Source organism: Canis lupus, chromosome 20 (assembly GCF_003254725.2).
Source record: "Canis lupus dingo isolate Sandy chromosome 20, ASM325472v2, whole genome shotgun sequence".
In the NCBI taxonomy this organism is placed as follows: domain Eukaryota; kingdom Metazoa; phylum Chordata; class Mammalia; order Carnivora; family Canidae; genus Canis; species Canis lupus.
In genome coordinates, this window is record NC_064262.1 from 47,705,794 (window position 1) to 47,733,648 (window position 27,855).

The 27,855-nt window shown below is 41.8% G+C and overlaps 1 protein-coding gene and 1 pseudogene across 1 annotated transcript; both read left to right on the forward strand.

Moving 5' to 3' along the window:
* The first annotated feature begins 1,163 nt into the window (after positions 1 to 1,163).
* On the forward strand, positions 1,164 to 13,114 carry LOC112666884 (olfactory receptor-like protein OLF4; annotated as a pseudogene).
* Positions 13,115 to 13,350: 236 nt separating this feature from the next.
* On the forward strand, positions 13,351 to 22,162 carry LOC112666939 (olfactory receptor 7C1-like). The gene is made up of 2 exons (XM_025458409.3): positions 13,351 to 14,262; positions 21,247 to 22,162. Exons 1-2 carry the CDS (start codon positions 13,351 to 13,353, stop codon positions 21,370 to 21,372), a joined length of 1,038 nt encoding a protein of 345 aa, XP_025314194.2. The 3' UTR covers positions 21,373 to 22,162.
* The last annotated feature ends 5,693 nt before the right edge of the window (positions 22,163 to 27,855 follow it).

Below are 27,855 nucleotides of genomic sequence, written 5' to 3' on the forward strand. Positions count from 1 at the left end.
TGTGTTTCTAAATTGGTCTCTTGCTTTTATTCTGTGATTCACCTAGATGTCCAGAAAGCCTATCATAGTCCCTGCAAACACTGATTAGCAAGTATATATCTCTCAAGGGAATCTACATGGAAAGACAAATCTGAATAAATAGATGGACTGGGTATGTTCTTAGCATCAAGATGAACATAAATATGATGAAGCAAAATTTCTAAATACTTATTTTGTTACTACACAAAATCTTTCTTTCTTTTTTCTCTTTTCTCCTTTCTTTCTTTCTTTCTTTCTTTCTTTCTTTCTTTCTTTCTTTCTTCTTTTTTTTTAATTTATTTTTTTTGGTGTTCAATTTACTAACATACAGAATAACCCCCAGTGCCCGTCACCCATTCACTCCCACCCCCCGCCCTCCTCCCCTTCCACCACCCCTAGTTCGTTTCCCAGAGTTAGCAGTCTTTACGTTCTGTCTCCCTTTCTGATATTTCCCACACATTTCTTCCCCCTTCCCTTATATTCCCTTTCACTATTATTTATATTCCCCAAATGAATGAGAACATATAATGTTTGTCCTTCTCCGACTGACTTACTTCACTCAGCATAATACCCTCCAGTTCCATCCACGTTGAAGCAAATGGTGGGTATTTGTCATTTCTAATAGCTGAGTAATATTCCATTGTATACATAAACCACATCTTCTTTATCCATTCATCTTTCGATGGACACCGAGGCTCCTTCTACAGTTTGGCTATCGTGGCCATTGCTGCTATAAACATCGGGGTGCAGGTGTCCCGGCGTTTCATTGCATTTGTATCTTTGGGGTAAATCCCCAACAGTGCAATTGCTGGGTCGTAGGGCAGGTATATTTTTAACTGATTGAGGAACCTCCTTTCTTCTTTCTTTCTTTCTTTTTCTTCTTTCTTTCTTTCTTTCTTTCTTTCTTTCTTTCTTTCTTTCTTTCTTCTTTCTTTCTTTCTTTCTTTCTTTCTTTCTTTCTTTCTTTCTTTCTTTCTCTCTATCACTGTTCATGCTGTACATCTATTTACTGAAGCATGTGGACATCAATGTCCACAATGAGAGGGTTTATTCTTTGAGGTGAAGGGTTGGTTAGTGTTTTGTATGTTTTATCACTGAATTATCTTCCTGTTTCTACTTGAAAATTTCCAATGTTACCTGCTATCATGACTCTTTCTGTTGGTACACAAAATGACTCCCTTTTCCCAATATTTGTCACAAATGCTAAGGGAGGGCAGATGAACAGTATTAATATCATCCATTTCCTATCTCCTTCCTGCTCAGAAATCCCTTCCCCCTGCATGACCTGAGGATGCTTCACAGGAGAGCTTGATGTCTTACCATTTATGTGGGTTAGGGTTACCAGTTCTGCACAAACATGCATGTCTTTCAAATTCTTCCAGGGACCTGGAAGAGAGCCCACATGTAGTTACTTGTTCATAAAATCATTGGAAATAAGCTTGAATGACAGAATGCTCATGAGTGCTCTCCTCATTTGTCAGAACATATGCTACAAATAAAAAGTAGCACATATTTTAATTGCCTCAAGTCTGATCACTTAGATTACTGTGTCAATTCTTGATATATAACAGGCTATCCTTGTCTAATGGAATATCATTTATGATGTGCGCTGCTACATGCAAAGGTCAGGACAGAATTCTTGAGTCATTTTATGATGGAAAAATGTGCTTTTACTATAGCAAGGGTCAGGACTCATGGACAGAGAGAGCTGCATGGGGACTGTGAGGAAGACTGGTTATACACTTTTCAGCTTGTGGATGGAGGGTGGTAGAGATAACAAGTTTCTAAGGACTTTCTGTAGGCTGAATGTGAGGTTCACAGGACTTTAGAACTTGGCTATTGTCAAGTTAAGCTTGCTTTGAGTCTCTAATGAAATATAAACATTAAAACAACCATGTCTTACATAATTCCTTAAACTTGATCAGCAGTCAATTTATATTCCTGAGATATTTGAAGAATTTGTAAAACTATACAATATATGATTTGTTTTTTTTAAAGATTTTATTTATTTATTCATGAGAGACACAGAGAGAGAGGCAGAGACACAGGCAGAGGGAGAAGCAGGCTTCATGCAGGGAGCTTGACGTGGGAGTTGATCTTGGGTCTCTAGGATCACATCCTGGGTTGAAGGTGGTGCTAAACCGCTGGGCCACCGGGGCTGCCCAGGTGATGAAGAATATATGAATCATGAAGAATATATGATTTCTTAGGAAAGAAGCTAGTTGGTAAAAAAATGATTAGATATGATGCAGTGGGTTCTTTAAAGGGGGCCATATCCATGCACAACATATTAAAATTAATTCATGGGCTACAAAATATAAAAAGTTGATTTTCAAATCTGTGATTAATGCAAGTCTTGATGTGGGAAACAAAGGCAAAAGAAATTCAGCTTAAATTAAATTTTGTAAGGCTTGCAGCCCATTGATATATACTTGAAACATGCAGAGCATGACCATTTTCATGGAAGGAAATCATGGCTGCTGTGAAGTATTAAAGTTTATGACTAAAAAGAGCTTTATCTTTTTTTTAATAATAAATTTTTTATTGGTGTTCAATTTGCCAACATACAGAATAACACCCAGTGCTCATCCCGTCAAGTGCCCCCCTCAGTGCCCGTCACCCATTCACCCTGATCCCCCGCCCTCCTCCCCTTCCACCACCCCTAGTTCGTTTCCCAGAGTTAGGAGTCAAAAAGAGCTTTATCTTAAAAGCAGTTAGCCCCTTAGCATTCTGAAAACCTTGCTTCTAAATTCCTTAGAGACTTAGGCTATCCATAACCCTCACTGACTAAAAAGTACATAATCACTCCTCACAACCCCAGTGTAGCAGCTCTTTCTGCCCACAGGTCCTGTTTTGAGCTTTAATAAAATCACCTTTTTTGCAGCAAAGACATCTCAAAGATTCTGTTTTGGTCTTTGGCTCTGAATCTCACCAACATTCCAAAACTACATTAGTTTGAGTGGAAATCAGTCACGTTACTTCCTTCTTCCCAGAAGTCACTTCCACCACATGGAACCTAGCAAGGGAACAAAAATTTCAGTTTCTTCTTCTGGGATTATCAGAGGAACCAGAATTACAGCCCCTCCTATTTGGGATGCTCCTCTCCATGTACCTGATCACTGTGCTTGGAAACCTGCTCATCATCCTGGTCATCAGCACAGATCCCAGCCTCCTCACCCCCGTGTACTTCTTCCTCACCAACCTCTCCTTTGTCAACATCTGTTTCACCTCCACCACTGTCCTGAAGATGCTGCAGAATATCAAGACTCAGAGCAAGGTAATCACCTATGCAGCCTGCATCACACAGATGTACTTTATAGTAATCTTTACAGTGTTGGACATGGATCTTCTGGCCGTGATGACTTATGACCGACATGTGGCCATCTGTCACCCCTGCACTACATGGTCATCATGAACCCCTGGTTCTGTGTGTGGCTGGTTCTTGTGCCCTGGGTCATAGGTGTCTTGTATTTCTTGTTATAAACCTCAATGGTGTTGCAACTGTCCTTCTATAGAGAGGTGGAAATCCCTCCCTTTTTCTGTGAACTCAGTCAGATGACCCAACTTGCCTTTTCTGACATCTTTCTTAGTAAAATGGTAACGTATTTTGTAGCTACGTTTCTGGGGTTGGTCCCCTCACTGGGATAATTTACTTTTATTCTAAGATAATCTCCATATGTGGAATCTCATCAGCTCAGGGCAAGTATAAAGCATTTTCCACCTGTGCTTCTCACCTCTTTGTTGTCTCCTTATTTTATTCTATGGACCTAGGAGTGTACCTTAGTTCTGCTGCTCCCCAGAGCTCCCACTCAAGTGCAGTAGCCTCAGTGATGTATGTGGTGGTCAACCCCATGCTGAACCCCTTCATCTTCAGCCTGAGTTTGTTTCTTATAGTTAAGTGTCTCTGATAAAACATTTGCAAAAATATCCCATTCTGTAGGTTGTCTTTTGGCTTTGTCCAGTGTTTCCTTCACTGTGCAAAAGATTTTATCTTGATGAAAGTCCTGATACTTCATTTTTTTTTTGCATTTGGAGACATGTCTAGCAAAAAGTTTCAGCAGCAGAGGTCAAAGAGGTTTCTGCTCGAGTTCTCCTCTAGGAATTTAATGAATTCCTGCTGCACATTTAGGTCTTTTATTTGTTTTGAGTTTATCTTTGTGGATGCTGTAAGAAAATGACCCAGTTTCATTCTTCCATGTGGCTGCAATTTTTCCAACACCATTTGTTGAAGAGATTGTCTTTTTTCCATCGGATAGTCTTTCCTGCTTTGTTGAAGATTGATTGACTGTAGAGTTGAGGGTCCATTTCTGGGCTCCCTATTCTGTTCCTTTGATCTATGGCTCCATTTTTGTGCGAGTTACAGCTTTTTAATAGAGCATGAAGTCCTAAATTTTGATGCCACCAGATTTGGTTTTCTTTTTCAACAGTCCTTTGCCTATTTGGGGGATTTTCTGCTTCCATGCAAATTTTAGAATCATTTGTTACAGTTCTGTGAAAAATGTCAATGGGAGGGAGGCAGGGCAAGAAGGCGGAAGAGTAGGGTCCCCAAGTCACCTGTCCCCACCAAATTACCTAGATAATCTTCAAATCATCCTGAAAACCTACAAATTCCGCTTGAGATTTAAAGAGAGAACAGCTGGAATGCTACAGTGAGAAGAATTCATGCTTCTATCAAGGTAGGAAGACGGGGTGGGGTAAGAAAGAAACAAAAAGCATCCAAGGGGGAGGAGCTGCATGAAGGCCGGGGAGAGTGCCCCCAGGACAGGAAAGCCCCATCCTGGAGAAGCAGGAGCTTCACCAATCTTCCTGGGCAGAAAGACGCTCTCAGGGAGTTAGAGCAGGACCCCAGGAGGGGCTGGGATGCCCTCAGGCTCCCTGGGACACTAACAGACACCTGCGCCCCGGGGAGAGCGCGCCACACCCCCAGGCTGAGCTTCCTAAAGGGCTGCAGCATGCGCTAGGCTGGACCCGGGAGCAGCTCGGAGGGGCTCGGGTGGTGGCTCCGCGCGGAGGGGGCTGCGCGGCCGGGAGCACAAATCCAACAGCACAGGCCGGGAGCACAGGGCACCGGGGACACAGCCCAGGATCCGGCCTCCCCCCGGGACAGGCAGAAGACAGGAGGGCACAGGACAGCAAGGACACTCCAGCCTCCGGGCGGGCGGCAACGAGCTGAGCACATCAGCGGCCCCGCCCCCGGAGCATCCAGGCCCCTGCAGACTGAGAGCTCCGTAGTTGCTGCAGGAGCTGAATCCAGCTGCTACTGTTGATGTTCCTCCTGGGGCCTCACAGGATAAACAACCCCCACTGAGCCTCACAGTGGCCTCACAGGATAAACAGCTTAAACATCTTTCACTGAGCCCTGCACCAGCCTGGGGGCTAAGCAGCTCCCCCAAGAGCTAACTCCTGAAAATCAGCACAGCAGGCCGCTCCCCCAGAAGACCAGCTAGACGGACAGGGAAAAAACAAATTATTGACCAAGCAGCACTGGAAAGTTCCAGGGGAAGTCGAGGGACTTACAGTATACAGAATCAGAGGTTACTCCCCCTTGTTTTTTTTTTTTATTTCTGTTTGTTTCCCCCCTTTTTCTTCTCTTTTTTTCCTTCTTTTTTTTCTTTTTTCTTTTTCTTTTTCTTTTCTTCTTTCTCTTCTCTCTTTTTCTCCTTTTCCCAATACAATTTGTTTTTGGCCACTCTGCACTGAGCAAAATGACTAGAAGGAAAACCTCACCTCAAAAGAAAGAATCAGAAACAGTCCTCTCTCCCACAGAGTTACAGAATTTGGATTACAATTCAATCTCAGAAAGCCAATTCAGAAGCACAATTATAAAGCTACTGGTGGTTCTAGAAAAAAAGCATAAAGGACTCAGGAGACTTCATGACTGCAGAATTTAGATCCAATCAGGAAGAAATTAAAAATCAATTAAATAATATGCAATCCAAACTAGAGGTCCTAACGACTAGGGTTAACAAGGTAGAAGAAAGAGTGAGTGACATAGAAGACAAGTTAATGGCAAAGAGGGAAACTGAGGAAAAAAGAGACAAACAAAAGACCATGAGGATAGATTAAGGGAATTAAATGACAGCCTCAGAAAGAAAAATCCCAAAGATTTTGAACAGTTGTATCTTCATTCTCATTCGTGTCCATGAATCTTTTTAATTGTTCCCTAATTTCCTGGTTGACCCTTTCATCTTTAAGCAGGATGGTCCTTAACCTCCACGTGTTTGAAATCCTTCCATACTTCTTCTTGTGATTTAGTTCTAATTTCAAAGCATTATGGTCTGAGAATATGCAGGGGAGGATCCCAATCTTTTGGTATCAGTCCAGACCTGATTTGTGACCCAGTATGTGGTCCATTCTGGAGAAAGTTCCATGTGAATTTGAGAAGAATGTGTATTTAGTTGAGTTTGGATGTAAAGTTCTGTAAATATCTGTGAAATCCATCTGGTCCAGTGTATCATTTTCAGCTCTTGTTTCTTTGGAGATGTTGTGCTTAGATTTGTCAATTACAGGAAGCTGTGTTCCAGATCCCAGTATAAGTGTATTATTATCTAAGTATGTCTTTACTTTGGTTATTAATTGAGTGATATACTTGGCAGCTCCCACATTATGGGCATAAATATTCATGATTGTTAGGTCCTCTTGTTTCTTCTATTCCCTTTCACTATTATTTATATTCCCCAAATGAATGAGACCATATAATGGTTGTCCTTTTCCGATTGACTTCTTTCACTCAGCATAATACCCTCCAGTTCCATCCACGTTGAAGCAAATGGTGGGTATTTGTCATTTCTAACAGCTGAGTAATATTCCATTGTATACATAAACCACATCTTCTTTATCCATTCATCTTTCAATGGACACCGAGGCTCCTTCCACAGTTTGGCTATTGTGGAATAGAAGGGAAGGGAGAAGAAATGTGTGGGATATATCAGAAAGGGAGACATAGCGTAAAGACTGCTAACTCTGGGAAACGAACTAGGGGTGGTAGAAGGGGAGGAGGGCGGGGGGTGGGAGTGATTGGGTGACGGGCACTGGGGGTTATTCTGTATGTTGGTAAATTGAACACCAATAAAAAAAATAATAAATAAAATTAAAAAATAAAGAAAAGAAAAAAAGAACTGAAAGGATTGTTCCAGAAATGTCTATTATGGAGTCTAGGGGATCCTTACTAAAACAGAATCAAGAGAGTACAGTTAGCTTATGTTTTCTTTAAGGGAAATCCCCAAATTTACATAAAAGTGGAGGACTACTGTAATGAGCTCCTATGTCCCTAACATACAGCTGCAGCATTTCTCAACATCCTTCACACTTGCTGAGGTACTAGACGAGGCTCAGGTAAAAAGGACTTAGCTGTCCCAAGGCATAACAGAGCTTCCAGAAGAGATGAGACTCTAAGGGTCAAAGCTAGGTATGTCATCAGCTAACTTGAAAGAGCATGAACTGGAAATATCTAGAATAGACTGTAATTTAACCCTTAGCCTAAATAAACCACATAATATGATCTACTCAATCTATACCTTGTTTGAATTCCAAAATTTCCTTGCAAACAAGCAAATACTTGGGAGTAGCCAGGATGTCTGTGATATCATGAGGCCACACCAAGCTCACCTAACTTTCCTATAGCCCAGTAATATCACTTAGTTGGCACTCTGCCCACTTGGCTGCATTCCACTTGAAAAAAGGGCATCCTATGTTTTATTTTTAAAATCTTTACTAACAAATTGTGAAAGTAAAACTATGTCAGGAAAATCTCAGCATTAATTAAAGAAGTTACAGTTTTATTAACTGTAATGCTTTAAAAAAAAGAAAAATGTGAATTTAATGTCATCATGATACCTATTCAGTCCCTGTTTTTGTAGATTGTTTCTTTGGACATCGTCTTTCACAGAGTCCCCCTTAATATTTCTTGCAGAGCTGGTTTGGTGGTCACATAGTCTTTCAGTTTCTGCCTATCCTGGAAGCTCTTCATCTCTCCTTCTATTTTGAATGAGAGCCTTGCTGGATAAAGTATTCTTGGCTGCAGACCCCAGAAATAAAACCATGATTATATGGTCAATTAATCTATGACAAAAGAGGCAAGAATATGGGGAAAAGACAATCTTTTCAGTAAATGGTGCTGGAAAACTAGAGCTACGTGTAAAATAATGAAACTGGACCACATTCTAATAGCATATACAAAAATAACTGAAAAAGGATTAAAAAACCTAAATAGCCTAAAACCATAAAAATCCTATTGAGAGCACATGCAGTAATTTCTCTGACGTGAGTCATAGCGCATTTTTCTAGATAAGCCTCCTAAGGTTAGAGAATCAAAAGCAGAACTACTATTGGGACAATATCAAACTTAGAGGCTTTTACACATCAAAGTAAACAAACAATAAAACAAAAAGTGGTCAGGTGACATAGCTATATCTTTGAGTCAGACACTAGAGACTGTCACTCACAACAGCTCAGAGGCTCAGTGTGGGCTTTTGATGTGCCTACATGAGAGGTTATGTACTTTGGAGAGATGTCCACTCCAGGGGGATGGACCCATTGGTAGAAAGGGAATATGCACCTGGATCCCAAGGTGGACACATGGGAACTGAAATGGCAGAAAATTTTCCTTTGTTTTTAGGCCCTTGGTTTCAGTGGAGCTGGATTGTTTAGAGAACTGAGCAATATGAAAGTAATTTACTTAATAAGGTGCTCTGAGAATTCAGTCTCTGAATCCACCTTCTCAGGGCTCACCTGCTGTTCATCAACTGCAGGCCAAGAGCATCCTCCTCTTGGTGCCTCTCTGAGATGTCCAACCACTCCAAAGAACCAGCACCTGACCCCATTTCTTGTCCTTTCTACATCAACTGTCCTTGGCAGGAAGGACCAGTAGAGCCACATCCATTGGATGAGGCATCAGAAGAAGCCAGAACAGTCCAGTAAGTACTCTGGGAAAATTGTGTGGAGAGAAGGAAAGTTTTATTAACCATGTCTTCTGGGGAAACAGTCAGATTGATGAGATAGTGTGATGGGACTGATTCCAAAATTGCCCACTTCATGCCTGCAGAGGATTCTTCTTTTTTACATGTTTTAATTGAAATTCAATTTTCCAACATATAGTATAACACCTAGTGTTCATCCCATCAAGTACCCTCCTTAGTGCCTGCCACCCAGTTACCCCATACCACCACCCACCTCCCCTTCTTCAACCCTTTGTTTGTTTCCCAGAGTTAGGAGTCTATCATGGTTTGTCTCCCTCTCTAATTTTTCCCACTCAGTCCCCCTCTTTTCCCTTATAATCCTTTTCACTATTTCTTATATTCTTTTTTTAATTTTTATTTATTTATGATAGTCACATCAGAGAGAGAGAGAGACAGGCAGAGACACAGGCAGAGGGAGAAGCAGGCTCCATGCACCGGGAGCCCGACGTGGGATTCAATCCCGGGTCTCCAGGATCGCACCCTGGGCCAAAGGCAGGCGCCAAACTGCTGCGCCACCCAGGGATCCCTCTTATATTCTTCATATGAGTGAAACCATATGATGATTGTCCTTCTCAGATTGACTTACTTCACTCAGCATAATACCCTCCAGTTCCACCCACGTTGAAGCAAATGGTGGGTATTAGTCTTTTCTGATGGCTCAGTAATATTCCAATGTGTATGTAGACCACATCTTCTTTACCCATTCATCTTTCAATGCACATTATGGCTCTTCCACAGTTCAGCCACTGTGAACATTGCTGCTATGAACATTGGGGTACAGGTGTCCTGGCATTTCACTACATCAGTATCTTTGGGGTAAACACCCAGTAGTATAATTGCTGGATCATAGAGTATCTCTATTTTTAACTTCTTGAGGAACCTTCACACTGTTTTCCAAAGTGAGAATGCCAGTTTGCAGAGGATTCTTGCTCCCCATTCCTTCTCAGCCCTTCTTGTTTCTCTTCTCAGAGCATCATTGCAGGGCCCCTCTCCTCCTGCAGGAACCAACCTTCCCTTATGTCTGCTCTCCTCTCGGGTTCTGCTTTATTCCAACATTAGCCTTTCCTCTTATTTGTGAAGCATTGACTGCCTAAGACAGCCCTGCAGAGTGAGAATAGCCTTGACTTGCAGTCAGGCAGATGTGAGTTGCAATCGCCCCTTTCTATCTAGTGCCTGATGGACTTGGAAATGTTTCTTTTATTCTGTGGATATTGTTCCCATCAGCACAAGAGTAAATATAAAGAGGTCTCAGAGAATGCTTATGGGAGGGCAAATGTGATGGATTGAGAGTCCATGCCATGGTGGCATCTGAAAAACATCATTTATCTACTCATTCACTCATTCACATGACATTTTCCAAAAGAATTTTAAGGAACCTACACAAAACTTAGAACAAAACAAAACACCTTAAACATATATGATAAGAGAAATAGTGTGGCCAAGAGAAAGGAGACATAAAACTAGGTGAATAATTACATGAGCAAACCAAATATCTACCATGAAATGTTACATTGTTGCCAAAATTGGGCCCTTGATATGACTGAGAATTCCAGTGAAGGTAGAGGACTGTGTTTGTGCTGTTAGGATGAAATATGGCTACATAAATACATAGAAAAATTAAGAAGGAATAGTGTCCCTATTCCTTTAGGGGTTAATTTGTCTCCCTCATCGAAGAAGGGGCATGATGTCTCTATGCTAATATGATGGACAAGGGTCTATTCCATCTCTGCTTCCACACCCACACTATGTGGTTTTCCAAGATATGTCATCTATGGGAGTTCCAGTGTCATGTATGAATTCTAGGCAAGAAGGAGATATAAAATGGAAAGTCTTCTAAAGGGCATTCTAGTATTCCCACTCAGCAATTCTCATACTCTCTACCCACTGTCTGTGATTGAAAAAGAAGTTGGGAAATATAGTATCTTAGCTGGCATATGATCACTTCCAAATTTAATCCGATTCCAATAACATGGAAGAAGAGAATGGATTTGTTATGTCAGCAATCTCTAGCCCAGTGATCAATTGGAAGGGTCACAGTATCCATAATGTGACAACAAATAATCACTTGAGAGAAGCATGACACTTTCTGACACTAAGGAAATAAAGACAGTGACCTCCTCAATTCTCATTGTGTGATGGAAGGAGCAATTTGTGCAGCCAATTTTCTTCACAGAATCCAAGATGCAATTTAAAGTTCTTGAAATGTTTCTTAATGCAAGCTAGAGGCATCACACATAGAGTAAGAGCCACAAGAGGTGAAGCAGGAGCACTATTATCATGGCTCAAGTATTAAAGTGACTGGGTGATGGGCACTGAGGGGAGAACTTGATGGGATGAGCCCTGGGTATTATACTATATGTTGACAAATCGAACTCCAATCAAAAAATATACAAAAAAATAAAGTGTATTGAAAAGAATCAGCAGTAAAACTTGATCAAATTTAAAGGTACCTAATCCATCTCAGCTACAAGACTATTCAGATTCTTGAGTAGTGAAAACTAATTGCACAGTCTTGGTTAGCTGTACTAATATTAATTTTGGTGGCTCCAAATAACAAGTCACCATCTGATACTACTTTGATACTCAAATTAATATTTCCTGGACCTGTTGTAATTTCTATGTACTGATCTTACATGATTTTGACAAGAAAGATTTCTGTGCCCTGTTGGGTGTAACCTGAGTGAATGGGTGACGGGCACTGGGGGTTATTCTGTATGTTAGTAAATTGAACACCAATAAAAAATAAATTTAAAAAAATTGTTATCAGACCCAGGATGGGTATCATTTTCCTGTCTTTCATCCTTGGAATTATTTTCATTTTTTTGGTCCTCCCTCACTATCTATATGAGAGCCATGGGGATGGTCTTGGAATTATCTTAGGTGAGGCTGAGTGCATTCAGGGGCATCACCATATCTCTGAATGAAAGTACTAGAATTCTTATGGGCCTTGAACCCATGTGTATCTCATTCCCTTTGAGTGTAGGGAAATCCCAATTAGGGACTCTGGGATTGTTTCCTTGGGCATCTTTCAGAGTGGAGCCTTAAGCTGAAAAAGGAATTGCTCTCCTTACAAAAGAACCCCTGTGTCTGTGGTACAGACATGTACCACATGTAGTAAGGGAATTTAACAAGGAAGCAAAGGTTCACTTCCTTTTTCAAAATCAGAAACTATTTTTTACATTCCTAGATACTGTTAGTTGTCCCCAGTAATTTCAATTCTTTTGTGAAATATTGGGCCTTTGGAATTCCCTACGCTATCATTTTCCTTGACACTATCTTGTGATTGTCTATCTTTTTAAAACATGTATATAATGTATATATGTATATGTATATCAAAACTTTCAGTCCTACCTTTAAAAACAAAACATGCCCAAGTATAACAATGGCCTAATGCGTGGTGCTTCTTCATTTTTAAAAATAGTATTTAGGGCAGCCCAGGTGGCTTAGCAGTTTAGCGCTACCTTCAGCCCAGGGTTTGATCCTGGAGACCCGAGATCAAGTCCCACATTCATGCTTCCTGCATGGAGCCTGCTTCTCCCTCCGCCTGTGTCTCTGCCTCTCTCTCTCTCTCTGTGTGTCTCTCATGAATAAATAAAAACTTTTTAAAAATAGTATTTAAAGAAATTCTACTCAAAAATAAAAGAAAGAAGGCATAATGGCAGATTTTCCCATGACAAAAACAGTGTTACAAACAAACATGCAAAATAATATAATCTGAATCATAGAAACTAGACAAATCATTGTGAAAGTTGTAGATATTTCCATTAGAAAACTAAATATAGGATTCATTCCCAGTGTTTGGAATAGTCAAGGCCAGTGTATGACAATGTTTTACTCCACAGAGATGGCAGAGAAAAAAAACCCTGTAATTATTGGGCTCTCTTTTTGCCTACATATCAAGTAAGGAGGTTTGAAGGAAGGTGTAGAAGAAAATAAAGGTGAGGAGATAAGAGTTAAAGGACTAGAAGCTACAGATTTTCTAGAACAACACTATTGAGTCATGAATGAGCAGGGGGAAAAAACCATGACCTTCTCACAATGTGGATTCTGATTCAGCAAGTCCGAATGCAGCCTGGGACTCTGCATTCAAAGAAGCCCTGGGCAATGCTGCTCCTGCTGGTATACAGACCACACTCTGAGTACCTAGGCTATAGGGGGGAATGACTGCTGTGGAACTGCGATTACATTTTCCAGAAAGCAGTGGCACCAGAAGGAATGATGGAAGCATTTCAAATTCTCCAAAACAAGGCAATTATAACAGGGTAGTACTTTATTATCCATTTGCGTGAAATTAAAGACAATCACATTTTTGTGCTGTCAAGGTGAAGGTAATTGAATGTTGATTTTTCTCTTTCCTGTTAGTTATTTCATCCACATGAAATCAGGAAATCAAACACATGCTTCAGAATTTCTCCTCCTGGGATTTTCAGAGAAGTCAGAGATTCAGTTCATGCTCTTTGGGTTGTTCCTGTCCATATACTTGGTCTCGTTCACTGGGAATCTGCTCATCATCCTGGCCATCTGCTCAGACTCCCGTCTCCACACACCCATGTATTTCTTCCTTGCCAACTTGTCCTTTGCTGACATCTGTTTCACCTCCACCACAGTCCCCAAGATGCTGGTGAACATCCAGACTCAGAGCAAAACCATAACATATGAAGGATGTCTCAGCCAGATATTTTTTTTCTTTGTGTTTGGATGCCTGGACAATTTACTCCTGACCGTGATGGCCTATGACCGCTTTGTGGCCATCTGTCACCCCCTGCACTACTCACTCATCATGAACCCGCAGCTCTGTGGGTTGCTGGCCCTGGGGTCCTGGTGCATCAGTGTAATGGGCTCCCTTTTCGAGACCTTGACCCTTTTGAGGCTACCCTTCTGCACAAACATGGAAATATCACACTTTTTTTGTGATCTTCCTGAAGTCTTGAAGCTTGCCTGTTCTGACACCCTTATCAATAACATAGTGGTGTATTTTGTGACTATTGTCCTAGGTGTTTTTCCTCTCTCTGGGATCCTTTTTTCTTATTCTCAGATTTTCTCCTCCATCTTGAGAATTTCCTCAACTGCAGATAAGTACAAAGCCTTTTCCACATGTGGGTCTCATCTCTCAGTGGTCTGCTTGTTCTATGGCACAAGCCTAGGGGACTACCTCAGTTCTGCAGCAACTACATCCTCCAGGACAAGTCTGGTGGCCTCAGTGATGTACGCCATTGTCACCCCTATGCTGAACCCCTTCATCTACAGCTTGAGGAATGGGGACATGAAGGGGGCCCTGGGTAGGTTGGTGCCTCTCAGCATCAGGACCATTACAGGACTCTCCTGAGTCACCGGCATACAATATGAAGGCCCAGAGATCCTGGCTTCCTCCATTCAATATTTTTATTTTTTTCCCCAGGTGTACACATTTTAAAGCAGTTCTCTCCTTGGGTCTTCCTGTCTTCTCTATTTTTGTTCAGGTTATATCTTAGGTTCCCCTTTTCACTTTATAACCAGTCATCTTCATTTAGTGTGAATATACTAAGTATTTTCTCAGTAATCTTCAGATAATTTGGATTTCTTTTAAAAAATAAGTCAAACATCATGTAGTTAATATCTATCCTCAGAGTGATGGGATGTGTGCCTATTTTGGAAATGTCCTGAAAATTCATTCCAGAGATGTTTTCTCAGGTCACATGAATAAAATCAACGGAAAGATCTGACCCCCTCCCTTTTTTCCCAATCTGATTTACTTTCCTTCCAGTCACATCAACTTTACTAAATTTCTTTGCTTGTCCACAATACAGACTCCTTTAATTTCAGAACTATCTCTTAACTAATTTTGAAACTACAGTGTCTAGTACAGTTCTCAGGATGGAGTTTATTCTCAGTGAATCCTTGTTGAGTAAAAAATTAAATACAGTCAAAACCCAAAGATAAAAATATACTGATTTAATGAAAGCTTTTGAGCTAGAAAAGAAATTTGGTGGGATTTTTGTTTGTTTTTAGTAGGCTCCATGCCCAGCATCAAGACCATGGAAGAGACTGAACCCAAGACCCTAAGATCAAAAAGTCAGCAGTTTAACTCACTGAGCCATGCAGATGCCCCCAAAATTTGGTTATTGATATGGATCTTGATAACAAAAAATAATAATAACACTCTATAAATGTTTTTACACATTACCTCATGTAAGTTTTTTAATACCATTTACAGAAGAAGAAGCAGAGCTTACGCTATCTAGCTGACTCACTCAAGGTCAAGGCTGCGGTGAAAAGGCTCAACCCTTCTGAGGTCTGTGAGGGCTGCCTGGTTCAGACTGTCTCTCAGGCATCACATTATGTTGCCTCCAGACAAATCTTATAATAATTGTTTCATCCCTAACATATAAATGTTTGCTTCTAGAAATCAGCTCCCCAGCTAAGAAATAAGAAATGTTCAGTCTCTGGGGGCTGCAGCCTTAGAAATAAATCACACCCCATGCTGAGATTTATTAAGGTTTCCCTAATATTATCATTTCACTTCATTTGATTGTTACAATGTTTAGCATATTTTCACATTTATATATTTATTCACATGTATTTATTTTTTTGTTTTTTTAATAATAAATTTATTTTTATTTTATTTATTGGTGTTCAATTTGCCAACTTACAAAATAACACCCAGTGCTCATCACGTCAAGTGCCCCCCTCAGTGCCTGTCACCCATTCACTCCCACCCCCTGCCCTCCTCCCCTTCCACCACCCCTAGTTCGTTTCCCAGAGTTAGGAGTCTTTATGTTCTGTCTCCCTTTCTGATATTTCCCACCCATTTCTTCTCCCTTCCCTTCTATTCCCTTTCACTATTATTTATATTCTCCAAATGAATGGGAACATATAATGTTTGTCCTTCTCCGATTGACTCATTTCATTCAGCATAATACCCTCCAGTTCCATTTTCACATTTTTTGTCTGCATCCTTAGATCTTCTCTCATCTTAGGTATTTTTATTCTAAATTGTTTTAAAAGAACTTTTTAAATGTCTACACTTTATGCATTCTAATAAGAAATGTGTTCTAAAAATTTTCACTAATTTTACATGTGTTTTTAAATTTTCTTTATCATTGACCTATAAGTTTTTACATTCTGGAATCCATCAATTATGTTCTTAGTTCCTTTACTTTCATCTGGTTTATGCCCAGAGGATTAATCTAATCTGTCTTTTATAAGTCAACTGCTATTTTATATTTTTTCTACTACTTAATTTTAGTCATTTTATTTTTCTACAAGTTCATTCACTTTATGTCAACAAGTGGTTGGTGTTAAGATAGAAATTTAATGTTATTTTGCCTCTAGCTAATAAAAATTGTCCAAGCACCATTTATTTAAAAAGCTTGTTTTCTTCAATTATTTCTGTTTGGTTGGTTGGTTTTTGTTTTTGTTTTTGTTTTTGTTTTGAGAGAGAGAGAGAGAGAGCAAGCAGCAGTGGGGAGAGATGGGCAGAAGGAGAGACAGAATTTCAGCAGGGAGCCCCACCCAGGGCTCTATTTCACAACCCTGAGATCATTACTTGAGCTGAAATCAAGAGTTGGATGCTTAAACCAACTGAGCCACCCAGGCACCCCTCCTCATTGGTTTAAGAGTTCTGTGTCTCTTATGGTTTGCTTCTCTCTCAATTTTCATCTTATTTTATTTTTCATTACCTTACCCTATATTCATCTGTTTTGTTTCTTAAATTCTCCATATGAGTGAAATCATCTGATATTTGTCTTTCTCTGACTTATTTTGCTTAGCATAATACCATTTAATTCCATCCACATGGTTGCAAATGGCAAGATCTTATTTTTTTGATGGATGAGTAGTATTCTATTGTATGCTACATCTTCTTTATTCATTCATCTGTTGATGGACACTTGGCCCCTTCCATCTTGTAGGTATTGTAGACATGTTGCTATAAACATTGAGGTGCAGGTGCCCATTCATATCACTGTTTGTATCCTTTAGATAAATACCTGGTACTGCAGTTGCTACATCATAGGGTAGCTCTATTTTAACTTTCTGAGGAACCTCCATACTGTTTTCCAGAATGGCTATACCAGCTTGCATTCCCACCAGCATTGTAAGAGGGTTCCGTTTTCCCTATATCCTCATCAACATCTGTTGTTTCCTGAGTTGTTAATTTTAGCCATTCTAACACTTTACCCACATACCCTCTATTCCAAATCAGCACATTCAGTGCCACAGATCTTCTCAGCCAGGTACTTCACTGGAGAATGTGAGAGTGTATGAGAGCCCGCCTGACTTCCCCAGTTGTGCAGGAAGCTGCCAGTGATGCCCATTTCATTCCCTACCCACCCAGAAAAAGTGTCCCAAAGGCAAAGGAATCTGAAACTCACTTCCTGTCCTAAGAGTTCTTTTTTTGTGCCATCATGAGCTGAGGAAATGTGGAATTAAATGTAACAATAGTCCCTGTGGATGGAGAACCTGCTCTGTGCCAGAGAATTTCCTTTGAGCTCTAAAATATTTCTAACTTCTCAGACTGAATCCAGATTACAGATAAGGGAACAAAGATTTGAAAGGCCCATTTTATGTCTTTTTTTTTTATTTTTTTTTTATTTTTTTTTATTTTTATTTATTTATGGTAGTCACAGAGAGAGAGAGAGAGAGAGAGGCAGAGACACAGGCAGAGGGAGAAGCAGGCTCCATGCACCGGGAGCCCGATGTGGGATTCGATCCCGGGTCTCCAGGATCGCGCCCTGGGCCAAAGGCAGGCGCCAAACCGCTGCGCCACCCAGGGATCCCCCCATTTTATGTCTTGAGGAAAAAGAGACACCTATAAACTTGTTTGACCACCTAAAGACAGATCTGAGGTGGTTGGGGGGATTCTGGGAGGAGAAGAACACACTTGACTCTGATAATGGACCACAGCCTTAACACACAAAAGTGTCACAGACCAAGACAGCCAATTTCAATGACTGGGAGCTAGTTATAGAAGCAGACTCTCTGGGCAACCCTAGACATGCCATATTAATAGTAGTACTAGCCCAGCTATGACAGCCAAAAATTTCTCCAGATATTTCCAAGTGTCTTCTGGAGAAATAATCATCCCTGGCTGAGAACCACTGGCCTATCTTGTTGCATTCCAATAAAAGCACATCAGTTCATAATGACCCAGTTCATAATTCTGGGTCAATCACTCAACCATTTTGAATCACATTTCTACAAATGTAGAAAGAGACTGAAAGAGAGACTGTATAATTTTACAGTCCCCAAGAATGGCTTTGTTGGAAATAAATAATACAATCCATATAAGATTCTAAGCTCAGCCTATGGTGTCTTTAAAGTTCTAAATAGATCTATTATAATACCAATGGTTTTAAAAGTGAAGGACTGGAGAGGAGGGGGCAAGATGACGTAAGACTAGGGTCCCCAAGTCACCTGTCCCCACCAACTTACCTAGATAACTTTGGAATCATCCTGAAAACCTACGAATTCGGCCTGAGATTTATTTTTTTGAAGATTTTATTTATTTATTCATGATAGTCACACACACACAGAGAGAGGCAGAGACATAGGCAGAGGGAGAAGCAGGCTCCATGCCGGGAGCCCGAGTTGAGACTCGATCCCGGGATCCCAGGATCGCGCCCTGGGCCAAAGGCAGGTGCTAAACCCCTGCACCACCCAGGGATCCCCGGCCTGAGATTTAAATAGAGAACAGCTGGAATGCTACAGTGAGAGGAGTTCACACTTCTATCAAGGTAGGAAGATGGAAATAAATAATTTAAAAAGCATCCAGTGGGGGAAGGGTCCCTGGGAGGAGCCGGGCTAATGCTGGGCTGTGAGTGCCTCCAGGACAGGAAAGCCCAGGCCCGGAGAAGCAGGAACTTAACCAATCTTCCCTGACCATAAGGCGCTTGCAGGGAACTCGGGCAGGATCCCAGGAGGGGCAGTGGAGCCCCCAGGTTCCCGGGGTCACTAACAGAGGAAGTGCAACCCAGGGGAGAGCGCGTCACACACCACAGGCCGAGCACCCTAACAGGCTGGAGCCCGCGCCCAGCGGCCCTGGGAGCAGCTCAGGCGGCTCAGGCGGGGGCTCTGAGTGGAGGGGGCTGCGCAACCCCGGGAGCGTGATTCCAGCTGCACAGATCCCGGAGCCCAGGGCGCCAGGGGTCAGAGCCCAGAATCCAGCACTCTCCCTGGGACAGGCAGAGGCCAGTGGGAACAGGACAGCGAGGACGCTCCTGCCACCGGGTGCCCCCGAGCTGTGCAGATGGGCACCCCTGCCCCTGGAGCATCCAGGCCCCTGCAGACTGTGAGACTGCAGTAGTTACTGCGGGAGCTGACTCTAGGGCTGGAGAGCTGGCTGCCACCACTGTTGATGTTCTTCCTGGTGTCACCTTGCGCCTGGGACTGAGCAGGGCAGCCAGGGAGCAGGGACCACACAGGATAAACAGCTCCCACTGAGCCATGGACTTGGAAGGGGCCGGGCAGCTACCCCAGGTGCACACACCTGGGAATCAGCACAGCAAGCCCCTCCCCCAGAAGATCCGCTAGAAGGACAGGGGAAGAACAAGTTTTTAACCAAGTAGCACTGGAAAGCTCCAGCGGAAGTCGAGGGACTTACAGTATATAGAATCAGAGGATACACCTCCTTGGGTATTTTTGTTTTGTTTTGTTTTTTGTTTGTTTTCCCGCTTTTTTCCCCTTTTCCTTCCTTTTTCCAATACAACTTTTTTTTTGCCACTCTTCACTGAGCAAAATGACTAGAAGGAAGAACTCATCACACACACACAAAAAGAATCAAAACAGTATTCACTCCCACAGTGTTACAGAATTTGGATTACAATTCAATGTCAGAAAGACAATTCAGAAGGACAATTATAAAGCTACTGGTGGTTCTGGAAAAAAGCATAAAGGATTCAAGAGACATTAAGACTGCAGAATTTAGATCTAATCAGGCCAAAATTAAATATCCATTAAATGAGATGCAATCCAAACTGGCGGTGCTAACGACGAGGGTTAATGAGGTAGAAGGAGTGAGTGACAAAGAAGACAATTTGATGGCAAGGAAGGAAGCTGAGGAAAAAAGAAAAAAAAGAAATAAAATATCAAGGAAAGGTTAAGGGAAATAAATAACAGCCTCAGAAGGAAAAAACTACGTTTAATGGGGATTCTAGAGAGCGCTGAAAGGGACAGAGGACGAGAAAGTACATTTAAACAAATCATAGCTTAGAACGTCCCTAACTTGGGAAGGGAAACCAGCATTAGGATACAGGAGATAGAACCCCCCCCCCCAATTCAATAAAAACCGTTAAACACGAAATATATTTCTGAGGAGCAAGATGGCGGAAGAGTAAGGTCTCCAAATAACCTGTCTCCACCAAACTACCTAGAAAACCTTCAAATTATCCTGAAAATCTATGAATTCGGCCTGAGATTTAAAGAGAGACCAGCTGGAATGCTACAGTGAGAAGAGTTCACGCATCTATCAAGGTAGGAAGACGGGGAAAAAGAAATAAAGGAACAAAGGCCTCCAAGGGGGAGGGGCCCCGCGAGGAGCCGGGCTGAGGCCGGGGCGAGTGTCCCCAGGACAGGAGAGCCCCGTCCCGGAGACGCAGGAGCTGCACCGACCTTCCCGGGCGGAAAGGGGCTCGCGGGGGGTTGGAGCAGGAACCAGGAGGGCGAGGATGCCCTCGGGCTCCCGGGGACAGTAACAGCAACTGCGCACCCAGGAGAGTGCGCCGAGCTCCCTAAGGGCTGCAGCGCGCACGGCGCGACCCGGCGGGACCCGGAGCAGCTGAAGGGGCTCGGGCGGCGGCTCCGCGGAGGGGGCTGCGCGGCCCCGGGAGCAGCTCGGAGGGGCTCGGGCAGAGGAAGAGGCTCCGTGCGGAGGGGGCTGCGCGGTTCCAGGAGCAGCTCGGAGGGACTTGGGCGGCGGCTCCGCGGAGGGGGTTGCGCGGCCCGGGAGCGCGAATCCACCAGCGCAGGCCCCGGAGCACAGGGCGCCGGGACACAGCCCAGGATCCCGCCTCCCCCGGGACAGGCAGAGGCCGGGAGGGCCCAGGACAGCAAGGACGCTCCTGCCCCAGCTGAGCACAACAGCGGCCCCGCCCCGGAGCCTCCAGGCCCTGCAGACGGAGTTCCTGCCGGAGCTGAATCCAGGTTTCCAGAGCTGCCCCGCCACTGGGGCTGTTCCTCCTGCGGCCTCACGGGTAAACAACCCCCACTGAGCCCTGCACCAGGCAGGGGCACAGCAGCTCCCCCAACTGCTAACACCTGAAAATCAGCACAGCAGGCCCCTCCCCCAGAACACCAGCTAGACGGACAACTTCCAGGAGAAGCCAAGGGACTTAAAGTACACAGAATCAGAAGATACTCCCCGGTGGTTCTTTTTTTTGTTTGTTTGTTTTTGTTTTTGTTTTTGTTTTGTTTTGCTTTTTGATTTGTTTCCTTCCCCCACCCCCTTTTTTCTCCTTTCTTTTTCTTTCTCTTTTTCTTCTTTTTTTTTTCGTTTTTTTTTCTTTTTCTTCCCTTTTTTTTCTCTTTCTCTTTTCTTTCCTTCTTTCTCTCCTCTCTTTTTCTCTTTTTCCCAATACAACTTGCTTTTGGCCACTCTGCACTGAGCAAAATGACTAGAAGGAAAACCTCACCTCAAAAGAAAGAATCAGAAACAGTCCTCTCTCCCACAGAGTTACAAAATCTGGATTACAATTCAATGTCAGAAAGCCAATTCAGAAGCACTATTATACAGCTACTGGTGGCTCTAGAAAAAAGTATAAAGGACTCAAGAGACTTCATGACTGCAGAATTTAGAGCTAATCAGGCAGAAATTAAAAATCAATTGAATGAGATGCAATCCAAACTAGAAGTCCTAACGACGAGGGTTAACGAGGTGGAAGAACGAGTGAGTGACCTAGAAGACAAGTTGATAGCAAAGAGGGAAACTGAGGAAAAAAGAGACAAACAATTAAAAGACCATGAAGATAGATTAAGGGAAATAAACGACAGCCTGAGGAAGAAAAACCTACGTTTAATTGGGGTTCCCGAGGGCGCCGAAAGGGACAGAGGGCCAGAATATGTATTTGAACAAATTCTAGCTGAAAACTTTCCTAATCTGGGAAGGGAAACAGGCATTCAGATCCAGGAAATAGAGAGATCCCCCCCTAAAATCAATAAAAACCGTTCAACACCTCGACATTTAATTGTGAAGCTTGCAAATTCCAAAGATAAGGAGAAGATCCTTAAAGCAGCAAGAGACAAGAAATCCCTGACTTTTATGGGGAGGAGTATTAGGGTAACAGCAGACCTCTCCACAGAGACCTGGCAGGCCAGAAAGGGCTGGCAGGATATATTCAGGGTCCTAAAGGAGAAGAACATGCAACCAAGAATACTTTATCCAGCAAGGCTCTCATTCAAAATGGAAGGAGAGATAAAGAGCTTCCAAGACAGGCAGCAACTAAAAGAATATGTGACCTCCAAACCAGCTCTGCAAGAAATTTTAAGGGGGCCTCTTAAAATTCCCCTTTAAGAAGAAGTTCAGTGGAACAGTCCACAAAAACAAAGACTGAATAGATATCATGATGACACTAAACTCATATCTCTCAATAGTAACTCTGAATGTGAACGGGCTTAATGACCCCATCAAAAGGCGAAGGGTTTCAGACTGGATAAAAAAGCAGGACCCATCTATTTGCTGTCTACAAGAGACTCATTTTAGACAGAAGGACACCTACAGCCTGAAAATAAAAGGTTGGAGAACCATTTACCATTCGAATGGTCCTCAAAAGAAAGCAGGGGTAGCCATCCTTATATCAGATAAACTAAAATTTACCCCAAAGACTGTAGTGAGAGATGAAGAGGGACACTATATCATACTTAAAGGATCTATTCAACAAGAGGACTTAACAATCCTCAATATATATGCCCCGAATGTGGGAGCTGCCAAATATATAAATCAATTATTAACCAAAGTGAAGAAATACTTAGATAATAATACACTTATACTTGGTGACTTCAATCTAGCTCTTTCTATACTCGATAGGTCTTCTAAGCACAACATCTCCAAAGAAACGAGAGCTTTAAATGATACACTGGACCAGATGGATTTCACAGATATCTACAGAACTTTACATCCAAACTCAACTGAATACACATTCTTCTCAAGCGCACATGGAACTTTCTCCAGAATAGACCACATATTGGGTCACAAATCGGGTCTGAACCGATACCAAAAGATTGGGATTGTCCCCTGCATATTCTCGGACCATAATGCCTTCAAATTAGATCTAAATCACAACAAGAAGTTTGGAAGGACCTCAAACACATGGAGGTTAAGGACCATCCTGCTAAAAGATAAAAGGGTCAACCAGGAAATTAAGGAAGAATTAAAAAGATTCATGGAAACTAATGAGAATGAAGATACAACCGTTCAAAATCTTTGGGATGCAGCAAAAGCAGTCCTAAGGGGGAAATACATCGCAATACAAGCATCCATTCAAAAACTGGAAAGAACTCAAATACAAAAGCTAACCTTACACATAAAGGAGCTAGATAAAAAACAGCAAATAGATCCTACACCCAAGAGAAGAAGGGAGTTAATAAAGATTCGAGCAGAACTCAACGAAATCGAGACCAGAAGAACTGTGGAACAGATCAACAGAACCAGGAGTTGGTTCTTTGAAAGAATTAATAAGATAGATAAACCATTAGCCAGCCTTATTAAAAAGAAGAGAGAGAAGACTCAAATTAATAAAATCATGAATGAGAAAGGAGAGATCACTACCAACACCAAGGAAATACAAACGATTTTAAAAACATATTATGAACAGCTATACGCCAATAAATTAGGCAATCTAGAAGAAATGGACGCATTCCTGGAAAGCCACAAACTACCAAAACTGGAACAGGAAGAAACAGAAAACCTGAACAGGCCAATAACCAGGGAGGAAATTGAAGCAGTCATCAAAAACCTCCCAAGACACAAGAGTCCAGGGCCAGATGGCTTCCCAGGAGAATTTTATCAAACGTTTAAAGAAGAAATCATACCTATTCTCCTAAAGCTGTTTGGAAAGATAGAAAGAGATGGAGTACTTCCAAATTCGTTCTATGAGGCCAGCATCACCTTAATTCCAAAGCCAGACAAAGACCCCGCCAAAAAGGAGAATTACAGACCAATATCCCTGATGAACATGGATGCAAAAATTCTCAACAAGATACTGGCCAATAGGATCCAACAGTACATTAAGAAAATTATTCACCATGACCAAGTAGGATTTATCCCTGGGACACAAGGCTGGTTCAACACCCGTAAAACAATCAATGTGATTCATCATATCAGCAAGAGAAAAACCAAGAACCATATGATCCTCTCATTGGATGCAGAGAAAGCATTTGACAAAATACAGCATCCATTCCTGATCAAAACTTTTCAGAGTGTAGGGATAGAGGGAACATTCCTCGACATCTTAAAAGCCATCTATGAAAAGCCCACAGCAAATATAATTCTCAATGGGGAAGCACTGGGAGCCTTTCCCCTAAGATCAGGAACAAGACAGGGATGTCCACTCTCACCACTGCTATTCAACATAGTACTGGAAGTCCTAGCCTCAGCAATCAGACAACAAAAAGACATTAAAGGCATTCAAATTGGCAAAGAAGAAGTCAAACTCTCCCTCTTCGCCGATGACATGATACTCTACATAGAAAACCCAAAAGTCTCCACCCCAAGATTGCTAGAACTCATACAGCAATTCGGTAGCGTGGCAGGATACAAAATCAATGCCCAGAAGTCAGTGGCATTTCTATACACAAACAATGAGACTGAAGAAAGAGAAATTAAGGAGTCAATCCCATTTACAATTGCACCCAAAAGCATAAGATACCTAGGAATAAACCTCACCAAAGATGTAAAGGATCTATACCCTCAAAACTATAGAACACTTCTGAAAGAAATTGAGGAAGACACAAAGAGATGGAAAAATATTCCATGCTCATGGATTGGCAGAATTAATATTGTGAAAATGTCAATGTTACCCAGGGCAATATACACGTTTAATGCAATCCCTATCAAAATACCATGGACTTTCTTCAGAGAGTTAGAACAAATTATTTTAAGATTTGTGTGGCATCAGAAAAGACCCCGAATAGCCAGGGGAATTTTAAAAAAGAAAACCATATCTGGGGGCATCACAATGCCAGATTTCAGGTTGTACTACAAAGCAGTGGTCATCAAGACAGTGTGGTACTGGCACAAAAACAGACACATAGATCAGTGGAACAGAATAGAGAATCCAGAAGTGGACCCTGAACTTTATGGGCAACTAATATTCGATAAAGGAGGAAAGACTATCCATTGGAAGAAAGACAGTCTCTTCAATAAATGGTGCTGGGAAAATTGGACATCCACATGCAGAAGAATGAAACTAGACCACTCTCTTTCGCCATACACAAAGGTAAACTCAAAATGGATGAAAGATCTAAATGTGAGACAAGATTCCATCAAAATCCTAGAGAAGAACACAGGCAACACCCTTTTTGAACTCGGCCATAGTAACTTCTTGCAAGATACATCCACGAAGGCAAAAGAAACAAAAGCAAAAATGAACTATTGGGACTTCATCAAGATAAGAAGCTTTCGCACAGCAAAGGATACAGTCAACAAAACTCAAAGACAACCTACAGAATGGGAGAAGATATTTGCAAATGACATATCAGATAAAGGGCTAGTTTCCAAGATCTATAAAGAACTTATTAAACTCAACACCAAAGAAACAAACAATCCAATCATGAAATGGGCAAAAGACATGAACAGAAATCTCACAGAGGAAGACATAGACATGGCCAACATGCATATGAGAAAATGCTCTGCATCACTTGCCATCAGGGAAATACAAATCAAAACTACAATGAGATACCACCTCACACCAGTGAGAATGGGGAAAATTAACAAGGCAGGAAACAACAAATGTTGGAGAGTATGCGGAGAAAAGGGAACCCTCTTACACTGTTGGTGGGAATGTGAACTGGTGCAGCCACTCTGGAAAACTGTGTGGAGGTTCCTCAAACAGTTAAAAATATACCTGCCCTACGACCCAGCAATTGCACTGTTGGGGATTTACCCCAAAGATACAAATGCAATGAAACGCCGGGACACCTGCACCCTGATGTTTCTAGCAGCAATGGCCACGATAGCCAAACTGTGGAAGGAGCCTCGGTGTCCAACGAAAGATGAATGGATAAAGAAGATGTGGTTTATGTATACAATGGAATATTATTCAGCTATTAGAAATAACAAATACCCACCATTTGCTTCAACGTGGATGGAACTGGAGGGTATTATGCTGAGTGAAGTAAGTCAGTTGGAGAAGGACAAACATTATATGTTCTCATTCATTTGGGGAATATAAATAATAGTGAAAGGGAAAATAAGGGAAGGGAGAAGAAATGGGTGGGAAATATCAGAAAGGGAGACAGAACGTAAAGACTGCTAACTCTGGGAAACGAACTAGGGGTGGTAGAAGGGGAGGAGGGCGGGGGGTGGGAGTGAATGGGTGATGGGCACTGGGTGTTATTCTGTATGTTAGTAAATTGAACACCAATATGTAAAAAAAAAAAAAAAAAAGAAACGTTAAAAAAAAATAAAAAAAAAACCGTTAAACACCCCAACATTTAACAGTGAAACTTGCAAATTCCAAAGATAAAGAGAAGATCCTTAAAACAGCAAGAGACAAGAAATCCCTAAACTTTATAAGGGGGAAGTATTAGGTTAACAGCAGACCTCTCCACAGGGACCTAGCAGGCTAGAAAGGGCTGGCAGGATAATTTCAAGCTCCTAACTGAAAAGAACCTTCAGCCAAGAATACTTTATCCAGCAAGGCTATCATTCAAAAAAAAAAAAAAAAGGAGAAATCAAGAGCTTCCAAGATAGGCAGAAACTGAAAGAAGAACCTCCACACAGTTTTCCAGAGTGGCTGCACCAGTTCACATTCCCACCAACAGTGTATGAGGGTTCCCTTTTCTCCGCATCCTCTCCAACATTTGTTGTTTCCTGCCTTGTTAATTTTCCCCATTCTCACTGGTGTGAGGTGGTATCTCATTGTGGTTTTGATTTGTATTTCCCTGATGGCAAGTGATGCAGAGCATTTTCTCATGTGCATGTTGGCCATGTCTATGTCTTCCTCTGTGAGATTTCTGTTCATGTCTTTTGCCCATTTCATGATTGGATTGTTTGTTTCTTTGGTGTTGAGTTTGATAATTTCTTTATAGATCTTGGAAACTAGCCCTTTATCTGATACGTCATTTGCAAATATCTTCTCCCATTCTGTAGGTTGTCTTTGAGTTTTGTTGACTGTATCCTTTGCTGTGCAAAAGCTTCTTATCTTGATGAAGTCCCAATAGTTCATTTTTGCTTTTGTTTCTTTTGCCTTCGTGGATGTATCTTGCAAGAAGTTACTATGGCCGAGTTCAAAAAGGGTGTTGCCTGTGTTCTTCTCTAGGATTTTGATGGAATCTTGTCTCACATTTAGATCTTTCATCCATTTTGAGTTTATCTTTGTGTATGGCGAAAGAGAGTGGTCTAGTTTCATTCTTCTGCATGTGGATGTCCAATTTTCCCAGCACCATTTATTGAAGAGACTGTCTTTCTTCCAATGGATAGTCTTTCCTCCTTTATCGAATATTAGTTGCCCATAAAGTTCAGGGTCCACTTCTGGATTCTCTATTCTGTTCCACTGATCTATATGTCTGTTTTTGGGCCAGTACCACACTGTCTTGATGACCACTGCTTTGTAGTACAACCTGAAATCTGGCATTGTGATGCCCCCAGATATGGTTTTCTTTTTTAAAATTCCCCTGGCTATTCGGCGTCTTTTCTGATTCCACACAAATCTTAAAATAATTTGTTCTAACTCTCTGAAGAAAGTCCATG

Bases quoted from the DNA above. Each gene is read 5' to 3' on its own strand.
- LOC112666939 (XM_025458409.3), top strand. From the start codon at position 13,351: ATGAAATCAGGAAATCAAACACATGCTTCAGAATTTCTCCTCCTGGGA. The intron at 14,263-21,246 runs GTGCCTCTCAGC...CCAGAACACCAG, and splicing joins AGGGGGCCCTGGGTAGGTTG to CTAGACGGACAACTTCCAGG.